At 45.8% G+C, this 19497-nt stretch overlaps 1 protein-coding gene across 5 annotated transcripts in view; it reads left to right on the top strand.

The window, feature by feature from the left end:
• The window catches only part of galnt16 (UDP-N-acetyl-alpha-D-galactosamine:polypeptide N-acetylgalactosaminyltransferase 16), a 373301-nt gene that overhangs the window by 346764 nt on the left and 7040 nt on the right, over positions 1-19497 (top strand). For 4 of the 5 annotated variants that reach the window (XM_073040450.1, XM_073040449.1, XM_073040447.1 and 1 more), the window contains 5 exons: positions 926-1029; positions 4953-5079; positions 8733-8825; positions 9889-9972; positions 18961-19105. In XM_073040450.1, coding sequence (XP_072896551.1) covers positions 926-1029; positions 4953-5079; positions 8733-8825; positions 9889-9972; positions 18961-19105 — 553 coding nt within the window. The remainder of the gene's footprint in view (positions 1-925; positions 1030-4952; positions 5080-8732; positions 8826-9888; positions 9973-18960; positions 19106-19497) is intronic. The other variant, XM_073040448.1, reaches the window with a different exon arrangement.

Raw genomic sequence — 19497 nt, 5'->3', positions numbered from 1 at the left:
TCACCCAATTAATTCCTTAGTATTGCAATGTTTTTCCTTACATTATAGTCTTTGTGTATTTTGTGCCTTTAACTTGATAGAACGTAGAACAACACAACACAGGAACAGGTACTTTAGCCCATGATGATGTGCTGAACTAATTTAAGCCAGTGATTCGACCTACACTCTTCCAATCTCTGCATATCATGTTAAGAGCTTCTTAAACGCCTCTATCATATTTGCCTCCAGTATTACCTCTGAGAGTGTATTCCAGGCACTCACCAACCTGCCTTCACACCTTAAATGGATGCACCCTGGTATTAAACATTTTGACCCTGGAAAAATATACCAGCTATATGCTTCTCATAATCTCTCTATCTATGCCGCTCATAGTCTTATAAACCTCTATCAGATCTCCCGTCAGCCTCCACTTCTCCAGAAAAAAACAACCCGAGTTTAACCAACCTCTCCTTTTAACACGTGACCTCTAATCTAGGCATCATCCTGGTAAGCCATTCCTGCACCTTGTCAGTTTGAACATTGCTGTTATTTTCTTTATTGATCCATGACGTGCCAATTGTGGCGATTTATTCCAGCTCTTGGTTTGATACATTTCCATTTGATCATCGTCTTCATGGTTTTCTGCTGTTGCTCTTTTTTGTTCTAAGTTAGTTGTTACGGTTGATTTTCTTTTTTGTTCAGTCCTTACAAGCTTGTATTTTTGTAGCAAATTCAATCATCGGGTCTATGCCTGCTCTCAGGGCAATCCTATCTACTTCATTTTCCACTATGAAGTGCAGTTGTCTTTCTCCTCTTTACACTCATTTGAAGTTTAAATCTCCTAATGTGGTGTAATTCTCATGCTCAGCCACCTGGTGTGGGCTTTGAACCCATCGTCTCCAGGCTCCAACGAGCTGTGGCTGACACCTCTGCTTTATTTCCATAGGACCCCTGTTATCGCTGGAGGGATCTTTGTCATGAATAAATCCTGGTTTAACCACCTTGGAAAATACGACACGCAAATGGACATCTGGGGTGGTGAAAACTTTGGTGAGGCTGTTCTCTTGCTGATCTTGGGTTTCTTTTGGTCCAAGATTAATTCAGAAGACTGGGTTACAGAGATGTCCCTAGACCGGGAATGACTAGTCACACGATAGTAGGCTAATTTAGAAGATTAGGTTACAGAGATGTCCTAAACTGGTGAGTGACTTTTGCAGTTTTGTGAAGAAAAGACCTCACCAGTTCTGCATCTGAGGCCATAGAGTACTTTACTTCCAGTGAGGAGACTAATAGTTTGTTTCACCTCTGCCACCCACACCTGAGGTCTGGGTTATGTGCTCAAGTCCTGGGGTGGGATTCGAACCCTCTGATGGCAAGAGTACCATGAACTGGGTTGGATGTTATCAGAGCCCATGATCAGAATTTTACTCTATCAACCAATGGCACTGTGATTGGAGAAGTATCTATTCTGGTGAAAGTCTGTATTTGGAGGATGAGGAAGCCTTAAGCTCTTACAGTCCAGTGACATTGTCTGCAATGTCCAAGGCTGCTAATGGTGTAAGGGAAGGGAAAAAGCCTTCAGATTCAGTGAATAGGGAGGAGTAAACCACTGCAGACAAATAGCACAGACCAGAGCCTATTAAGATCTCTGTGCCCACAATGTAACAAGCTACCCAATTCATTTACTACTACAGTACCCCCAATACATGTTGGATTCTGTGGCATCATGTCTGTTTTAAAGTCACTTCCTTGTTCAGGCCTCCCCTCCCTTATTCTGCCATGATACCATAAGATACAGGACCAGAATTAGGCCATTCAGCCCATCGAGTCTGCTTTTTCCAAGTCTATTCTCCTGTCCTAGCCCACTTCACCATTTCAGAACCTAGTAATCTCTGCCTAAAGTACACTCAGTGACCTTTCCTCCACAGCCCTCTGTGGTAACAATTTCCACAGGTTCACCATCCTCTGGCCGGAGAAAATCCTCTGCAGCACATTTTTAAAGGGACGCCCCTTTATTCTGAGGCTGTGCCCTAAGATCCTAAGACTAATGGAATAAATAATATATTAATTATTCATCATTAATTTTTGTTCATTAATTTATGTATTGATTATAATAGTTAATCAATAATTTATCAGAATCATGTTTAGTATCACTGCCACACATTGTGAAATCTGTTGTTTTGCGACAGCAGTATCATAATAATAAAAACTATAAATTACAATAAGTATGTATTAGAAATAAAATAAAATAAGTAGTGCAAAAAGAAAGGAAATATTATTATTAATAATAATAAATAGCGACTAATCAAGCCATCATCTGCAAGCCCAAGCTATCCAGGCCTTTGTATCTGCTAGCTTTCAGTGATATCCACCAGCACCCTGCTTATTCCTCTGAGCTCCACCGAGTGCAGGTCCTCATATGGTAAATCATTCCTGTGAACCTCCTCTGGACCCTCTCCAGGGCCCAACACATACTTCCTTATATACAGAGCCCCAACCTGCTGACAAATGCAGTTTGACCAATGTTTTATAAAGCCTTGGCAGTACATTCTTGCTTTTATATTCTAATCTTACTGAAATGAATGCTAACAATGATTGCTTGTTGACTCAGTGATTGTCTTTTGGTGGGTTCTCAGGTGGTTGGAAAGGCCGATCCTGTTTGAGAGCTCTGTACACCTCTCGCCCCAGGTGTTACTCACTCCACCTGTGCCTTCAGTAGCCAGGCTCCTGAGAGTAAGACTTGCCTCCCTAAACTATTATTTCTTGCCTCTTCTTGCAGATCCTTCCTAAGCTATCACAGTGAAATGTCCTCTACAGCAAAGAAATGGGCCCTTTGGCCTACCAAATCTATGTCAACTATCAACTACCCAAGTATCCATACCTACCCCATTTACTTGGATTTAGTCCACTAGAGTTTATACCTTGTCAGTTCAAGAGTTTGCTTAAATATTTCTTCAACGTTGGGAGAGTCTCTGCCTCCACCACCCCTTCAGGCAGCACTTGCCAGATTCCAACACCCTCTGGGTAAAGAAATTCTTCCTCAGCTCCTGTCTAGATTTCTTACCCACTTTTTAGCCCAGCGGTGTTCCAGGAAAATTAGTTGTTGTCATCTGTTGGTTTTGAAGCTGCTGGTTTAAGAAAGCACTGGTAAAGTACAGCAACTACTTGCCCGTAGCAAACAAAACAAAGAAAACTAAGTATGGTTTTTTTTCTGCACATTGGCCGTTTGTAATGGGTCCCATTGGGTTCTTTGCTTTGTGGCTGCCTGTAAGGAGACAAATCTGAAGGTTTTACAGTATATGGTACACATAATAAATGCACTTTAAACTTTGACTTCAGGGAGGTCAGATTAATATCTGTAATAAAAGGAATAGCTATACACAGTACATGTAGCTCTGGCCACTGCCAGTGATCACAGTCTGTCCAGTGGGAAGGGTGCAACTGGTCTGCAGAGAACACCGAGGAGAGTCTTCAAGATGTTGCCTGGGATAGAGTTCTTCAATTAAGAGGAGACGCGGTAGAGGCTCCAGAAATGGAGGAGGCTGACGGGAGACCTGACAGAGGGGTACAAAATTATAAACTGTACAGGATAGGTAAAAACTGGTACACTTTCCCCCATGATGCAGTTATTTGAGGGCAATGGTTGAGGGGTATGTAGTCTAAAGAGAATCTGAGAAAGAACTTCATCACAATGGAATGTGGAACCAGGAGATGAGGGAGACAGATACTTAACATTTAAGAAGTATTTAGACAAACATTTTAATTGGCAGGATATGGGGGGAAGTGGACCAGGCATTGAACTAGTGGACCAAAGGACCTCTGTGTGTGCTGTATGACTCTGTTCCCTTGCTCGCAGTGTGCAGGCGAGCTGGACCGTGACAAAGTGTATTCCTTCTCTGAAAGAGTAGAACCAGCAGATATGGCTGTACACCACTCGAAGCCAGCCTGCAGAAACAGTGGAGACTCTTTAATGCAGAGAGTGTAGCCAGCTGTTGTTGATGAGCTGGTTAGACTTTTAAAACTCTTAATCCTGCCTTAACCTTCTCAGAAGCGTGACTTGAATTTCCGAGAAACTTGGAGCTGCCTGCTCCCACTTTCTCCTGAGATGCCATCTACGGTGTCCCAGCACAGGCTTCTCAGTGCTGCCGGCACCAAGCCAGAGACAGTCAGCAGTCTCCACATACGCGGAACGTGGTGCGGCTTTGCGAGTGGTCCATCTGAGGGGCGGGCTGCTGCAGGGGAGAGTGCCAGCAATCAGCTGATTTACTCCAGTGCAAAAGAGGTGCCTTACAATCATGGAGATAATCAGCAGGGAAATAGGCATTTTGGCCCATCCTCTTCATGCTGACCAACAAGCCTCCCTAAGATAGACCCATTTGACTGAATTTGGCCCATATCCCTCTAAACCTTACTTATCTATATACCTGTCCACATGTCTTCTAGCTATTGTAATTTCACCATGTCTGACTCTCATTGCACATCCCACCACCCCTTGTGAGGAACAGCCCTCAGGACTCCATTTAAGTCTTCTCTCTCATCTCAAACCTGTGTCCTCTAGTTTTAGACCTCTGCCCTGGGAAAAAGTAGGTGACCATATTCGCCTTACCTAGACCCTCGTGATTTTAATAACCCTCTATAGGGTCACCCCTCAACTTCCTCCACTCCAGGGAAAACAGTCACAGCCCTCCCAGCCTCTCCTTATAATTCAAGCCCTCCCTTAAGCAGGGCAACCAGATTTGTACATAACACTCCAAATATGTTCTTACCAATAACCTGTACAACTGCCCTTCCCAGTGAGTAGCACGTTGGGTTCATCCAGTGTGTGAGGAATTTGGGGTTTGGCAAAGGCTGAGGGTGATTTATGGTTTCCCCTGTGTAGGTGGAGAGGTCATGGTGACCTGTGAGGAAGGTGGACTGTGCACACCTGTGATCATGCTGCTCATCGCTCCTGCTGTTCCTGTGCTCACTTCCAGAGCTGTCTTTCCGTGTCTGGATGTGCGGAGGAAGTCTGGAAATTGTTCCCTGCAGTCGTGTTGGGCACGTCTTCCGTAAACGACATCCGTACGACTTCCCCGAGGGCAACGCACTCACCTACATCAGGTCAGCCTCATGGAGGGTACAGCCCCCAAACTAGAGCAACCCCTACAACGTGGGGGCATGAGGGTCAGGCAGGGAGCAGGCATTCAGGTTGAACTGGTGATCCCACCTCCCAACTACGTGCAAATGAACAAACCTGTAGGGTGTGTTTGCAGAAATCGGCAGGCCGAGATGGTGTTCCTACCAAACACCCCCCACCTGTCCACCCCCAATGGTACAAGGTGCTTTCGTAATGACATCTTAGCCATCTAAAGGGAAACTAGAAGTTTCAAAGCTGCACTCCAAGGACAGAGAAAAGTCAGTTTCAGTGATGGGCTGTACATCCATTGATGACTATAAGTCCAATGATAAATTGTTTCTCTTGCTACCTGCTGCCTGACTACAGAATACGCCCAGTGATCTCATTTTAGATTTCTGGCACCTGTAGCTTTTTGCTTTTAAGTACAACACCCATTCTCGCTCATGTTGTTTAAGTACAGTCGGCCCTCCTTATCCACAAGTTCTGCATGCACGAATTCAACCAACTGCGAATCGAGAAAACCTGGAAGTGTTGTTCGAGCATTACAGACATTTTTTTCTTGCCATTATTCCCTAAACAATGCAGTATAACAACTATTTACATAGCATTTGCATTGTATTAGGTATTATAAGTAATCTAGAGATGATTTAAAGTATACGGGAGGATGTGCTTGGGTTATCATGGATCGGGATCAGAAAAAAATCAGAAGTTCTCTTACTAAGTAAGTCGGAACAGGTACATCCAGTATTATGTAGCGTCAGTTAGTCAAACATTTGTCTTGGAAAATAGTACATATTTTACCTTTCTAGGCATATAAAACACTTAAGAAATGTATGTATTTCAATAATTAAACCACTGTGTTGCTTAGTAATAATTGTAGCTTTCATCGGGGCAGGGCCTTTCTCACTTTATCCTTTAAAATTGTTCTGATTGTTGACCAACGTAGCCTAATGCTTTTCCAATGACCGATGGCGTTTCACCTCTTTCCGATCACTTTATTATTTCCACCTTATTCTCAATCGTGATCGTGATTATTTTCGTGAACAGAAACACTGCGGACTCAGAGCTGCGCCAGGTCCTAAAGTCCACTGCACTGAGACAGGTTAAATAAGGTCCAGGGTTCCACTGGGTCCTAAAGTCCACTGCACTGAAACAGGTTAAATAAGGTCCAGGGTTCCACTGGGTCCTAAAGTCCACTGCACTGAAACAGGTTAAATAAGGTCCAGGGTTCCACTGGGTCCTAAAGTCCACTGCACTGAAACAGGTTAAATAAGGTCCAGGGTTCCACTGGGTCCTAAAGTCCACTGCACTGAAACAGGTTAATTAAGGGACTTGAGCATCTGTGTTTTTTGGTATCCGCGAGGGGTCCCGGAACCAATCCCTCGTGGATAAGGAGGGCCAACTGTATTTTAGCAATTGAGGCAAGACTGGGACACAGGCAATGCCATGATACCTTGAAAAGGTAAGTCAATTCATGGTTTTAACATAATAAAGCAAAAAAGGAGCCAGACTGTGGAGAAACAGGGAATCACTGATAGAAGCATCTGGATCTGTGTTTAAATAAGTGTGTGTGTGTGTGTGTGTGTGTGTGTGTGTGTGTGTGTGTGTGTGTGTGTGTGTGTGTGTGTGTGTGTGTGTGTGTGTACACACTCCAGGAATGTGGTAAACTTTCTGTGGAAGGATAAGAATAGCAATGCAGGCGCAGGAGACTGCTGATGCGGGAATCCGGAAAAACAAACAGCTGGAGGAACTCAGTAGGTTAAGCAGAATTCATGGAGGTGGAGAGATGGACAATATTTCAGGATTGAGATGCTGCATCAGGGTAGAGGGGAGATAGCTGGTTTACAGGGTGAAACAGAGTGTCGTGGGTAATGGGTGCCACCAGGTGATGGGATGATGAGGCGAGAATGGAAGGTAGGGATGTGGAGGGAAAACCATTGGGAGATGCCGTGAATGGATTGTACATATCGAAAATCCTTCTTGGGACCTAAATGGAGGGCCACCTAGTTCCACCTGTCCATCATCCTGTTCTTCACCTGGTTCTACCATTTCCCCTTGGCACTCGGAGTCCAAGTGCAGGGTCTTGACCTGACATGTTGTCCATTTTTCTGCCTCTCCCAACACTCTCTGACCATCTGAGTTCTTCTGGCAGTATCACAGGCCTTAAAACACCAACTAGACAAGCAAAGGGAGACCCTAAAGTCTCCCCACCCTATTACATCCAGGCCACACCACTGAGAAGCATGGGATGTCCTGGAAAATGGATGGAAAACAGGACTGATGGAGGTTGGGAGGGAAATGCCTCTCTTTCCCTCTCCTTGTGATGGAGAGCATTGTGTACCACAGTCCCTGTAGTGAGAGGCTGAAACAGACCCAGCTCTCTCTGGGGTGTGACAAGGATGGAGTTCCACCCCTCTCTGGGGAAAGAGCTGCAACCTTCTCAGGCATCATGAGGCTCCCAGGAACCACCTCCTTCATCTTATCCACCAATCAGGAATACAGCCGTGAATGTAAGACAAAGGTAGCAAACATTGCCGTTCTAAGTTGCAGAAAGCGTAAAATTATTATTTAAACAGAGGAAACTTCAATGAAGGTGGAGCAGGGTTGTGGGTGTCGGAGATAGTCCTGCAAGAGTCACACAGCTCCCTGTGCAGGGACACAGGTGCTTTGGAGGAAGGTCAAGTCTTGCTTGTGTGCTGTCCCCTGCACACCAGGCTGCCTGGACTGTGAGAGGTCAGCGTCCAAGTCTCAGTGATTTACTCCTTGAGTACAGAATGCACCAACTTCACAACCAGAAGCCGACACAGTGGGAAGCAGAGAGTGAGAGGTCAACGTGATTATTCAGGAATTGTTTCATTGTACCAAGATGCAGTGAAAAATGTTTTGCATGCTCTACACATATGTCATTCCATATGCAAGTATGTTGAGATGGTATAACGCAGGATTAAGTCCTGCAGCTGCAGAGGAAGTGTAGTGCAGATAGACTACCCATAATGAGGGACATTGTGAGGTTGGGAATTCTTACTGTACAAGAGGTCTTATAACAGTGGGATAGAAGCTGTCTCCAAACCTACTGGTTCTCGTCCACGTCCTTTAAAGGATTGCTCGATAGAAGGGGGGAGAAGAGGGGGTGACTGGGGAGGGAGGGTGCCCTGGTGATATTGGCTGTTTTGCTGTTGCAGCAGGAAGTGTAGACAGGGTCACTGATGGGAGGCTGGCGTTTGTGCCTGCATTCACAACTCTCTGCAATTCTTCAGGTCTTGGGCAGAGCAGTTTCCGTACCCTGCCGTGATGCTTCCAGATAAGATTCTGTCTGTGATGCATCTGTAAAAATTGGTAGAGGTAATCGGGGACATGTTGAATTTCCTTAGCCTTCTGAGGAAGCAGGGGTGATAGTGTACTTTGTTGGCCATAGATTCCATATGGTTGGACCAGGACAGGCTTTTGATAATATTTGCAGCTAGGAACGGTCTCTAACAAACACCACTGATGTAAACAGGGGGTATACTCTACCACAATTATCTAACAGAATTAATTAGTCTGGGATGCCAAAATGTCACTTGCTTTGAGTGGTTACTGGTCAGCCCAAACTCTTATTTGCTGCTTCAAGTTTCTTTATTGAATGTTTTCACTGAAGGAACACCAAGCGCACTGTGGAGGTCTGGATGGATGATTACAAACAGTACTATTACAAAGCCCGCCCTGCAGCTGTTGGCAAGCCTTACGGAAAGTGAGTTTGCAAACTCCATTCCTGTTATACTGTCTGTCTCTTTCAAAATCTACTTCCATACAGCAGCTGGTGACATTTCATTGTATAGTTCATCAACAGGACTGCCCTGTAGAGGGAACCCAAGCAATGAGACATCCTTCCCTGGTGCCTGATCTTCTGGGATCTTTAAAGGACCTTTAACTTCAGAAGCGCCGCACACCCTCGTCACTGGGTGGTGAGATTGCAGACAAGGGCAAGTGGCCGAGGGCTTCAAAATTCAAGGATGCAGAGTTTATGGGCCACAGTGTAAGCACGGCCCACACCCTATCACCTGCCTTGCCTGTATCCGGAGCTGTGTGAAAGCTCAAGAGGACCTTATGTATAAAATTATGAGGGGTGTAGAGAGGGTGAATGCAGACAGTCTTTTACCCAGGATCAGGGAATTAAGAACCAGATAAATACTTTGTGGAGATTTGTGACATATATGAGTATATGATATATATGTACAATGTCTGAAATACATCTATGGGAATGTTTGTTTGAGGACGAACTTCAATAAAAAAAATTAATTACAGAAAAAAAGAACCAGAAGCATAGGTTTAGGGTGAGAGGGGAAAGATTGAACGAGACGAGGGTCATAGACAGTGGTGCATGTATAGAACAAGCTGCCAAAGGAAATGGTTGAGGCAGGTACAATGATGAAATTTGAAAGGTACGTGAAGAGGAAAAGTTTAGAGAAGTAGTTCAAGTTCATGTTTATTTTCATGGGAATACATACATAGGGTATAAATGCCATGCAAAATAGCTTTTTGCAGTAGCAACACAGTATGTTACAAGGACGAGAACAAGTAACACAAATAAATTAACATAAATTAAAGATAACTTACACAGCTATGGGCCAAACCCAGGCAAGTGGGAGTAGTTTAGACGGATGCTTTGGTCAGCAGGAATCAGATGGGCCGAGGAACCTGTTTCCATGACTATCACTGGCACTCAGAATGTCCAGCCCCTGACTGGATATCGTTCACTTTCCCTGGCTGTTCTCAAGTTGACTGCAACTGTATGGTCTCTGTCTCTGTTTCAGTGTTGCCGATCGAGTGGAGCTGCGTAGGAGGCTACAGTGCAAGTCCTTCCAGTGGTACCTTGAAAACATCTATCCCGAACTGCGGTAGGATTACCATCCATTTCCCTTCACCTCCCTCTCCTCCCATCACGGGCACTTACTCCCCTTCCCATTACCAGCAGTGTCCACACCGGAGACACCAACACTTCTCCTGAGCCTGCATCAGAGAAATTTCACAAGCAAAAGATCCCTGCGGTAGAGGAATTGATGTAGCACAGTAACATATTGAACACCTTTTGTCTTCTGTCCAAAGAAAACCAATGCTGTGATTACAGTGGGAGCAGGGTATTGGGTTTGGTTGTCCCCGTGCAGTCATTTTACTCAATCACATCCACACCTGAGCTAATGACCCGGATCTTCTCCCAAAGACCCTCCAAAACCCAAACCCCCCAGAGCCACACCCTCACCTAATGAACCCAGAACTCCCACCTCTGAAGACAAGGGACGGCTTGCAGCTGTAAAGGGGGAATAGAGGGGGAAGGTATAAATGAACTGGATGAGTGTGCGCGGTTACTGAGACTAGGACTGATGAGTCAGCATGGACTCAGGGGACTGAATGTGTCCAGTGGTCCTCAAAGTCCCTCTACTGTCCTCAAAGGTCGTTTTACAGCTTTGCCAGTCAACTTTTGGCTCCAGTCTACTTGGGTCAGATTCTCTCTCATCCTATTGCAATGTGCTATTTTTTTTTTTGGATTGCCCCTGCTATTTTAAGCTATCCTGTATTTCTGCTATCTCCTATATGTCCCCTATCAAAACCTGGTAGGGTCAAAACCTGCTGAATACCTTCATTCCCCCAACCAGATAAAGCAATGGAGCAGAATCACACAGCTTTGAAAATTATCCCGGAAAATCTGAGTCTTAACTGTGGTTGCCATTAGAGTTCCTCTTTATATCCACCAGCAGTCTTTGCACTTCCTACATACTTGCCCCTCTATATCTCTCCCTTTCAGCGTACAAAGTATTCCACTTGCACTAGTTCAGGGGTGTCAAACTCATTTTAGGTCACGGGCTGGATTGAGCAAAATGCAGCTTCATGCGGGCCGGATCAGTCGGACGCGTGCGAATGCAGCTTTCGTTGCCTCCGTTTTTTCAGCCTGCTCTCATGTGTCTCAGTCTCTGCTATAACTACTGTTACGAAAACCCCGTAACCAGGTAACTTACCAGCAAAGATAGATGGATCAGCTGAGTCGGATGCTACTATTTTCAAACGTTTTATTCAACAAGGGCACAAATGTATGGTTAATACAAAACATTCAGATCATCAAAACTCAATCTAAAACACCGGTGTAATAATAATCATTCAAAACACAAGCTCGATCGTCGTCTAGGGGTAATGTAGATTTTATATCGTTCACTGGATAGCTAAAAGTCTTTCAGATCACGGCAGTTTCACTTAGTTGTCGGCGGAAGTGTCGCGTTGGTGCACGTTTAGTTAGAAAGACAGAGAACATGAAGCATTTACCCGACAGGTTTTCCAACCTGTAGGAGGTAGTCGGAAGTCTCGTTGGGGGAATGGACTCTCATCTGTGGCTTCCCCTGTAGCTAGGCCGTCTTCCGTGGTGAAGTCGCCAATCCCAGGCAAGGGAAGGACGCACACGAACCCCACCACCGGCTGTAGCTATTAAAACGCTGTCGCAGGATTTCTAGCGTTTCTCCTTCGTGTGTTTCCTTGGTGCATCTGAGGGTCCTCCCCTCAGACCCACCTTTATACTTCTTCACGGGATCGCAGGTGTCAATCAAGTTGCAGGTAATGCGATCTCTCTCTCAACCAGCCCACTTTGCCCGAGGGCTTTTCAGGTGGTCTCCATGAGACAATAGTCAAAGTCACTTTTATTCTGCGTCTTGGAAGAACGTGGTCTTTCGCACGTCTCTCTCTTGGGTCAGTTGACCCCCCTTAACTAGAGTTCTTGCGATTTTCACAAAAGAGGGGGCCAACGGCATAACACTTCCCCCCATAATGGGTTTTTAACCAGCGGTTAAAAACAGGTTGACACAGGAAATTTTTTTTTTTTTTGAATCTACATACTACACAAGCTTTTCTCTTCACAGAGTACTACTGTTATACATTCAAGTCAGTATCTAAACAGGTAACAAGTACAGTGCCCCTTTTCTTTAATACCTTAACCTCACGTGCCCGACTAACGCCTGGTAGCATCAAACTTCAGCTCAATAACCACCTTATTTATTTGCTTTCTTCAGCAACATAACTAAGGAGGTGTGATCTTAGCTTACATACATCTACAAAGGTTCATGCAAAAGACAAATTTTTATGCTACTTTCAAACTTAACAGTCAAGCTCCCATGGGTGTTGTCTTTATTATTCACATACTTTGTCAAAATCTCTTAAAACCGGCTTCTGCTATTTTAAAAATCGCGCCCCCATTAACCCTCGCCTTTTTTCCGGTTAATTCCCTCGTGGCGATCTTGGGCACCCTGGCGAAATAGGCTTTCGCCCGCTCCTTTCATAGGAGTTATTTTATCAGCGTGTTCCAAACTTAGACCACCCAATTCCTTAATTTTAGGCAATTTGTCGTTTTTCTCTTCAGGACCCGTCATGCTATTAGTTTCCAATTTAAGATCCGCAAGCGATCTCGCTTTGTTCAGACAGCATTTCAAATTCTGCCTTTTCACACCACACTCTGGAATAACAATAGCGTGTGGGGCCCCTTTACCTTCCAACTCAACCTGTAATGGATTCACAGGCTTTGTGGTACCAAGCCATTGTTTCTGTAGCCTGGTTGCTGCTTTTGATATCAGTCCAGCCTTTAAATTTTCTTCATTCAATTTGGGAACTACACATCCCCCTTTCCCTTGAGTTCCGTGACTAGGTTCAGCACCATGTGTATCCCCATCTTGGACACGCTCAAACGGGACATTGGCCTCGTCCAGGTTTTCAACACCCGTACCTTTTTCCAAATTCTAACGTCCCCCCCTCCTTCCAGTAACTCTCCAGGCAGCCCCCTGTTGGGGAAGGCGCAACCCTGCGAGCTGAAACAACCTCCTCGGCCATGTCAGCTGACTTCTCCACAGCAAGGATACCCTTCTCCTCTAAGACTGCCCTCATTTCACTCTCGGGACCATCGAGAACATCTTTAGGACTCTCAACTTCTCCAAACAATTCTGCCAAACCAGACAGATCAACCACGTCCAACTCTGGACGTTTTAACAGCTTTATCCGTTTCTCATCTTTATTTCCTACCTCTAGGACCTTTCTCTTCACTAAGGGGAGGGCTATCTCCTTACCCTTACCCCATTTTACTTTACTACCTTCCGTTTTACCACCCTCTGAACCCTCGTGGTGTAGGGTCGGTAAAAACGTCTGGGCCAATTTCAAACTGCGCGCGGTCCCAGTCGCCGCTCTCGACAGGCTGCGAGTGACCGCGCATGCGCGATAGCTCGGGGACTCCATGGGCGGGGCCTCAACTATCAGGGCGGTTCCCATCTTCCCACCCGCGAGGTCATTACCCAACAGGAGGTCCACGCCCTCCCCCGGTAACTCCGGCAGGACTCCTAGCTCCACAGGTCCCGACACCAACTCGCAATCGAGAAAGACCCTATGCAAAGGCACGACCGCGGTCTGGTTCCCAATTCCTCTCAGGGCAACCTCCCCCGTCCGAGGGCCGAAATTTAACACATTACGGCTAATTAACGATAGTTCCGCCCCCGTGTCTCTCCAAATTCGTACGGGGATGGGGGGGTCCCCTTCCCTCAAAGACACGGTTCCTTCGGAACTAAATGTCTCCCGCCCCTCCGGTACTCCATCTACCTGGGGCCCTCTTGTCGATTTCCTGATTACCACTGCATGCCCGATAGGGATCGCTGCTCTCTCCCTCTCTGGCTCCTTTCTCAGAGCAAAGCACTTTGATGCAATATGTCCCACCTTTCCACAATTAAAACAGTTTAAACCAGGAGATCTCCAGGTTTCCTGTCTGTTATCCTCACTTTTTGTGCTAGCTCCCGGTGGAGTTTCTCCCTTAGCCGGCGGACTGTCCCTACCATTCCGACGGTCTCTCGGGTAACTTTTTGGCGAGGAAAACTTTGTCTTGTGGGTTAGGGCATATTCATCTGCGAGCCTAGCCATCTCTGAGATGGACTGATTCGTCCTCTCATTTAAATACATCCAGATCTCTTCCGGAACACAACTTTTAAATTCCTCAATCAAAACTAGCTCCCTGAGACGCCCATAGTTCTCGGCCACCTTTTCAGCTGTGCACCAACGGTCCAAGAGCACACCCTTCTCATGGGCTAGCTCGGTATACGTTTGATTCCACCCTCTTTTTAAATTTCGGAACCTTTGTCTATACGCCTCAGGTACTAATTCGTAACCTCGGAGAATGGCCTCCTTTACTTGATCATAATTCCCGTCCCTTTCTGTGGGCAGCGCGGCATATACCCGCTGTGCTTTTCCTCGTAACACACTTTGTAACAACGCCACCCATTGCTCTCTGGGCCACTGCTGATTCTCTGCCACCTTTTCAAAGAGCAAGAAATAACTATCAACATCCGTCTCCTCGAACGGGGGGACCAACCTCAACGCCCGACTAATATCAAACCCCTCCTCTCTCTCTCCCCCTTGAGTTCTTCGCTCTTGTTTTCGCCTGTCCAGCTCCAATTCATAGTTCCTTTGTTTCTCTCTCTCTTCTGCTTCTAGCTGCTTTAGTTTGAACACCTGCTCTCTTTCCCTCTCGGCTTCTCTTGCCCTCTCGGCTCTCTCGGCTTCTCTCTCGGCTTCTTTCTCGGCTCTCTCGGCTTCTTTCTCTGCAGCCTTCTGAGCTGCTTCTATTTCTAGCTGCTTTATTTTAAACTCATATTCCAGCCTTGCTTTCTCCAACTCTGCCTGATTTGTCCCACTCACTAATCTCCTTTCGGGAATATTTTCCAAATCCTCAGCTGTAAACACCTTCTTCCCAACGTAATGCTGTTGTATGACCCTTCGCACTTCCTGCTTTTTCATTGCTGGCTTCACCGCTGTGAGGTCTAAGGCCTGCGCCAAACTTACTAAGTCTGATTTTGTAGCTTTCCATAGCGCCCCTACCGTCGGGTTTCTCATAAATTCCTGCACATCCATCTTTGCTGGTTTCTCGTCTGACTACCTGCGTAACCAGATTTAAGTTTGGACTTACAGCCCGATTCACTGACCCTCCCGTTTGGTTTCAAATCCCGGACGAGAACCCCACTTGTTACGAAAACCCCGTAACCAGGTAACTTACCAGCAAAGATAGCGGGATCAGCTGAGTCGGATGCTACTATTTTCAAACGTTTTATTCAACAAGGGCACAAATGTATGGTTAATACAAAACATTCAGATCATCAAAACTCAATCTAAAACACCGGTGTAATAATAATCATTCAAAACACAAGCTCGATCGTCGTCTAGGGGTAATGTAGATTTTATATCGTTCACTGGATAGCTAAAAGTCTTTCAGATCACGGCAGTTTCACTTAGTTGTCGGCGGAAGTGTCGCGTTGGTGCACGTTTAGTTAGAAAGACAGAGAACATGAAGCATTTACCCGACAGGTTTTCCAACCTGTAGGAGGTAGTCGGAAGTCTCGTTGGGGGAATGGACTCTCATCTGTGGCTTCCCCTGTAGCTAGGCCGTCTTCCGTGGTGAAGTCGCCAATCCCAGGCAAGGGAAGGACGCACACGAACCCCACCACCGGCTGTAGCTATTAAAACGCTGTCGCAGGATTTCTAGCGTTTCTCCTTCGTGTGTTTCCTTGGTGCATCTGAGGGTCCTCCCCTCAGACCCGCCTTTATACTTCTTCACGAGATCGCAGGTGTCAATCAAGTTGCAGGTAATGCGATCTCTCTCTCAACCAGCCCACTTTGCCCGAGGGCTTTTCAGGTGGTCTCCATGAGACAATAGTCAAAGTCACTTTTATTCTGCGTCTTGGAAGAACGTGGTCTTTCGCACGTCTCTCTCTTGGGTCAGTTGACCCCCCTTAACTAGAGTTCTTGCGATTTTCACAAAGGAGGGGGCCAACGGCATAACACTACAAAGTGTTTCACTTTACAAATTCCGTTTCTTATGAAGAAGACTGCCGAGCAAGACTGCCGAATAAACACTAAAAACCCTGAAAACCTGGTACCTGAATAAACTCAGCATTAACCATATCATACGCCATAGGCGCTTCGATTACTGGGGCCAGCTTTAATAGTAATTAGATATTATCTCGCGGGCCAAAAATAATTCCACCGTGGGCCGGATTTGGCCCGCGGGCCTTGAGTTTGACATATATGCACTAGTTTATACAAGAAAATGAATCTTCCTGATAATCTTTTCAATGCTTCTTTCCTGTCTTGAATCACCTTAAGAACCACATGCACTTCTCAGTTGCTCGCCATTTTACACTCTGACAATTCTGTGCTCTGCCTCCTTCATTGCCAAGATGAGGTGAGGTACAAACCAGAGGAACAGTACATCGTGTTCTATCTGGGTAGTCTACAACCGATGGCATGAATACTGAATTCAACAATTCCCAGTATCCTACTCTACTCCTCTGATTTTTCTTTTTTGTCCTGACCTTATCATTCCTCTTTCACCCCTTCATCCTTTCCTTTTCCTCCTGCTTTGTCTCCATTTGCCAATCATCTACACATTCTCACACCCTACTACCCTCTCCACCACCCTCTCTTGGTTCTACACTCCACTTTCCTCTCCACATTTTCAGTCCTTTGTCACCTCCATCTTTCACCTCCCAGACTTTGTCACAGTTTCCACTCTCCCCTCCCTCATCTGCTTGTCTCACTTTCTTATCTATCACCTGCTCCACCTTTTTTTACCGGCCTTCTCCCCACTGTCTTTCAGTCCTGATGAAGGCTGTCAGTTTGAAACATTTCCTCCACAGGTGCTCTCTGAGCTGTTGAGTTTCTCAGTGGGATTCCCAACCTGGGATCCACAGGCCCCTTGGTTAATTCCAGGGGTCCATGGCTTAAAATAGACTGGGAACCCCTACTGTATTATCTCGTGTGTTGCTCTGGGTTCCGGTGCCTGCAGTCTCTTGTGTCTCCACATTCATTTTACCTTAGTGAATGGAGGTTTTGGTTTGGCAATTCATCTTAATAATTTAGCCCTGGAATAATTCTGGTGAATTTTTTTACAAAGCTACACATTAAACTTCCTGTAGAATGGACCCCAAGACGAAGTTCAGATCTCCAAGCGGGTTACCTTGAGCTCAGTAGGACACCCCTCATTGCTTAGTAGCTGTTGTTCTCCCCTCTCCCACACCTGTACCAACTACAGGGCTTGAAGCTTCTTTCTAAGTCATTGCACCTTTTAGAGTCAGTATCTTCCCGAAAGAGGATGTGCTGGAGCTTTTGGAAAGCATCAAGTTGGATAAGTCGCTGGGACCGAATGAGATGTACCTCAGGCTACTGTGGGAGGCGAGGGAGGAGATTGCTGAGCCTCTGGCGATGATCTTTGAATCATCAATGATTCAATGGAGAGGTTCTGGAGAATTGGAGGGTTGCGGTTGTTGTTCCTTTATTCAAGAAAGGAAGTAGAGATAGCCCAGGAAATTATAGACCGGTGGGTCTTACCTCAGTGGTTGGTAAGTTGATGGAGAAGATCCTGAGAGGCAGGATTTATGATCATTTGGAGAGGCATAATATGATTAGGAATAGTCAGCATGGCTTTGTCAAAGGCAGGTCATGCCTTACGAGCCTGATTGAATTTTTTGAGGATGTGACTAAACACATTGATGAAGGAAGAGCAGTAGATGTAGTGTATATGGAATTCAGCAAGGCATTCGACAAGGTACCCCATGCAAGGCTTATTGAGTAAGTAAGGAGGCATGGGATCCAAGGGGACATTGCTTTGTGGATCCAGAACTGTCTTGCCTACAGAAGGCAAAGAGTGATTGTAGACGGGTCATATTCTGCACGGAGGCCGGTGACCAGTGGTGTGCCTCAGGGATCTATTCTGAGACCCTTACTTTCCGTGATTTTAATAAATGACCTGGATGAGGAAGTGGAGGGATGGGTTAGTAAGTTTGCTGATGACACAAAGATTAGGGGTGTTGTGGATAGTGTGGAGGGCTGTCAGAGGTTACAGCGGGATATTGATAGGGCGCAAAACTGGGATGAGAAGTTGCAGATGGAGTTCAACCCAAATAGGTGTGAGGTGGTTCATTTTGGTAGGTCAAATATGATGGCAGAATATCATATTAATGGTAAAACTCTTGGCATTGTGGAGGATCAGAGGGATCTTGGGAGTCCAAGTCCATAGGACACTCAAAGCAGCTGCACAGGTTGACTCTGTGGTTAAGAAGGCGTATGGTGTATTGGCCTTCATCAATCATGGAATTGAATTTAGGAGCTGAGAGGTAATGTTGCAGCTATATAGGACCCTGGTCAGATCCCACTTGGTATTCTGGTCACCTCACTACAGGAAGAATGTGAAAGCCTTAGAAAGGGTGCAGAGGAGATTTACAAGGATGTTGCCTGGATTGGGGAGCATGCCTTATGAGAATTGGTTGAGTGAACTCGGCCTTTTCTCTTTGGTGTGACGGAGGATGAGAGGTGTATAAATGATGAGAGGCATTGATCGTGTGGATAGTCAGAGGCTTTTTCCCAGAGCTGAAACGGTTGCCACAAGAGGACACAGGTTTAAGGTGCTGGGGAGTAGGTACAGAGGAGACGTCAGAGAGTAGTGAGTGCGCGGAATGGGCTGCTGGCAACAGTGGTGGAGGCAGATATGACAGGGTCTTTTAAGAGACTTTTGGATAGATACATGGAGGTTAGAAAATTAGAGGGCTATGGGTAAGCCTAGGTAGGGTAGGGACATGTTAGGCATGTGGGCCGAAGGGCCTGTATTGCGCTGTATGTTTTCTATGTTTCTAAAACATTCTGTTCCCTTAGTCTGCATGAGGAATAATTGGAATATTGGTCCTCAGCTTTCCCGGAATCCTCCTTGTTTGCTGTAGATGTCCCAGGCTTACTTCCCTGTTGTATAATACTATTTTTACAGCTATTCTTTTTTTTATAGATTGTCAACTTGAAGGCTAAGGTTCATTCTTTAATTTTTACTTCAGAATTCCAGAGAAGGAGGTGCTTGAAACAGTCGTGATACGACAGAAAGGAGGATGTTTAGAGCCTCAGAGTCTGTATAGAACCGCCAACCCCATCATCAAACTTGGCCAGTGCTCAGACACTCAAAACTTAATTTCCTCCAGCCAGGTGAGTTTCCAAGCAGCTTACTGTGTTGTACTTGGAGAAAAGGCTAGAGAGATAGGACAAGCTGGATCACTCGTTGTAGAGACAGGACAGACTCAATGGGCCAAACAGCCTCTTCCCTTGTTGAATCATTCTGTAATGTGCCATCTCAAAAAACATCCCAAGGGACAAACTCAGGGAGGGATTCCCAACCCAAGAGCAAGAATTTTTAGTGGACAGGGAGCACATGGTCTGGTGTGATTTAGGATAGGGATGGCAGAGCTTTGGGGTTGAATAAGTCAGAGAGTAATGCAGAATGGAAATAGGCCTTCCACTCATGCCATCTAAGGTGCCCACTTAAACTTAATCCCATTTGCCCACGTTGGTTCAGATCCTTCTAAACCTTTCCTACCTAT

The sequence above is a fragment of the Hemitrygon akajei genome, chromosome 3 (genome assembly GCF_048418815.1).
Source record: "Hemitrygon akajei chromosome 3, sHemAka1.3, whole genome shotgun sequence".
NCBI classification, from domain to species: domain Eukaryota; kingdom Metazoa; phylum Chordata; class Chondrichthyes; order Myliobatiformes; family Dasyatidae; genus Hemitrygon; species Hemitrygon akajei.
The sequence above is the reverse complement of the archived record's forward strand: the minus strand, read 5'-3'. Positions and strand labels throughout refer to the sequence as shown.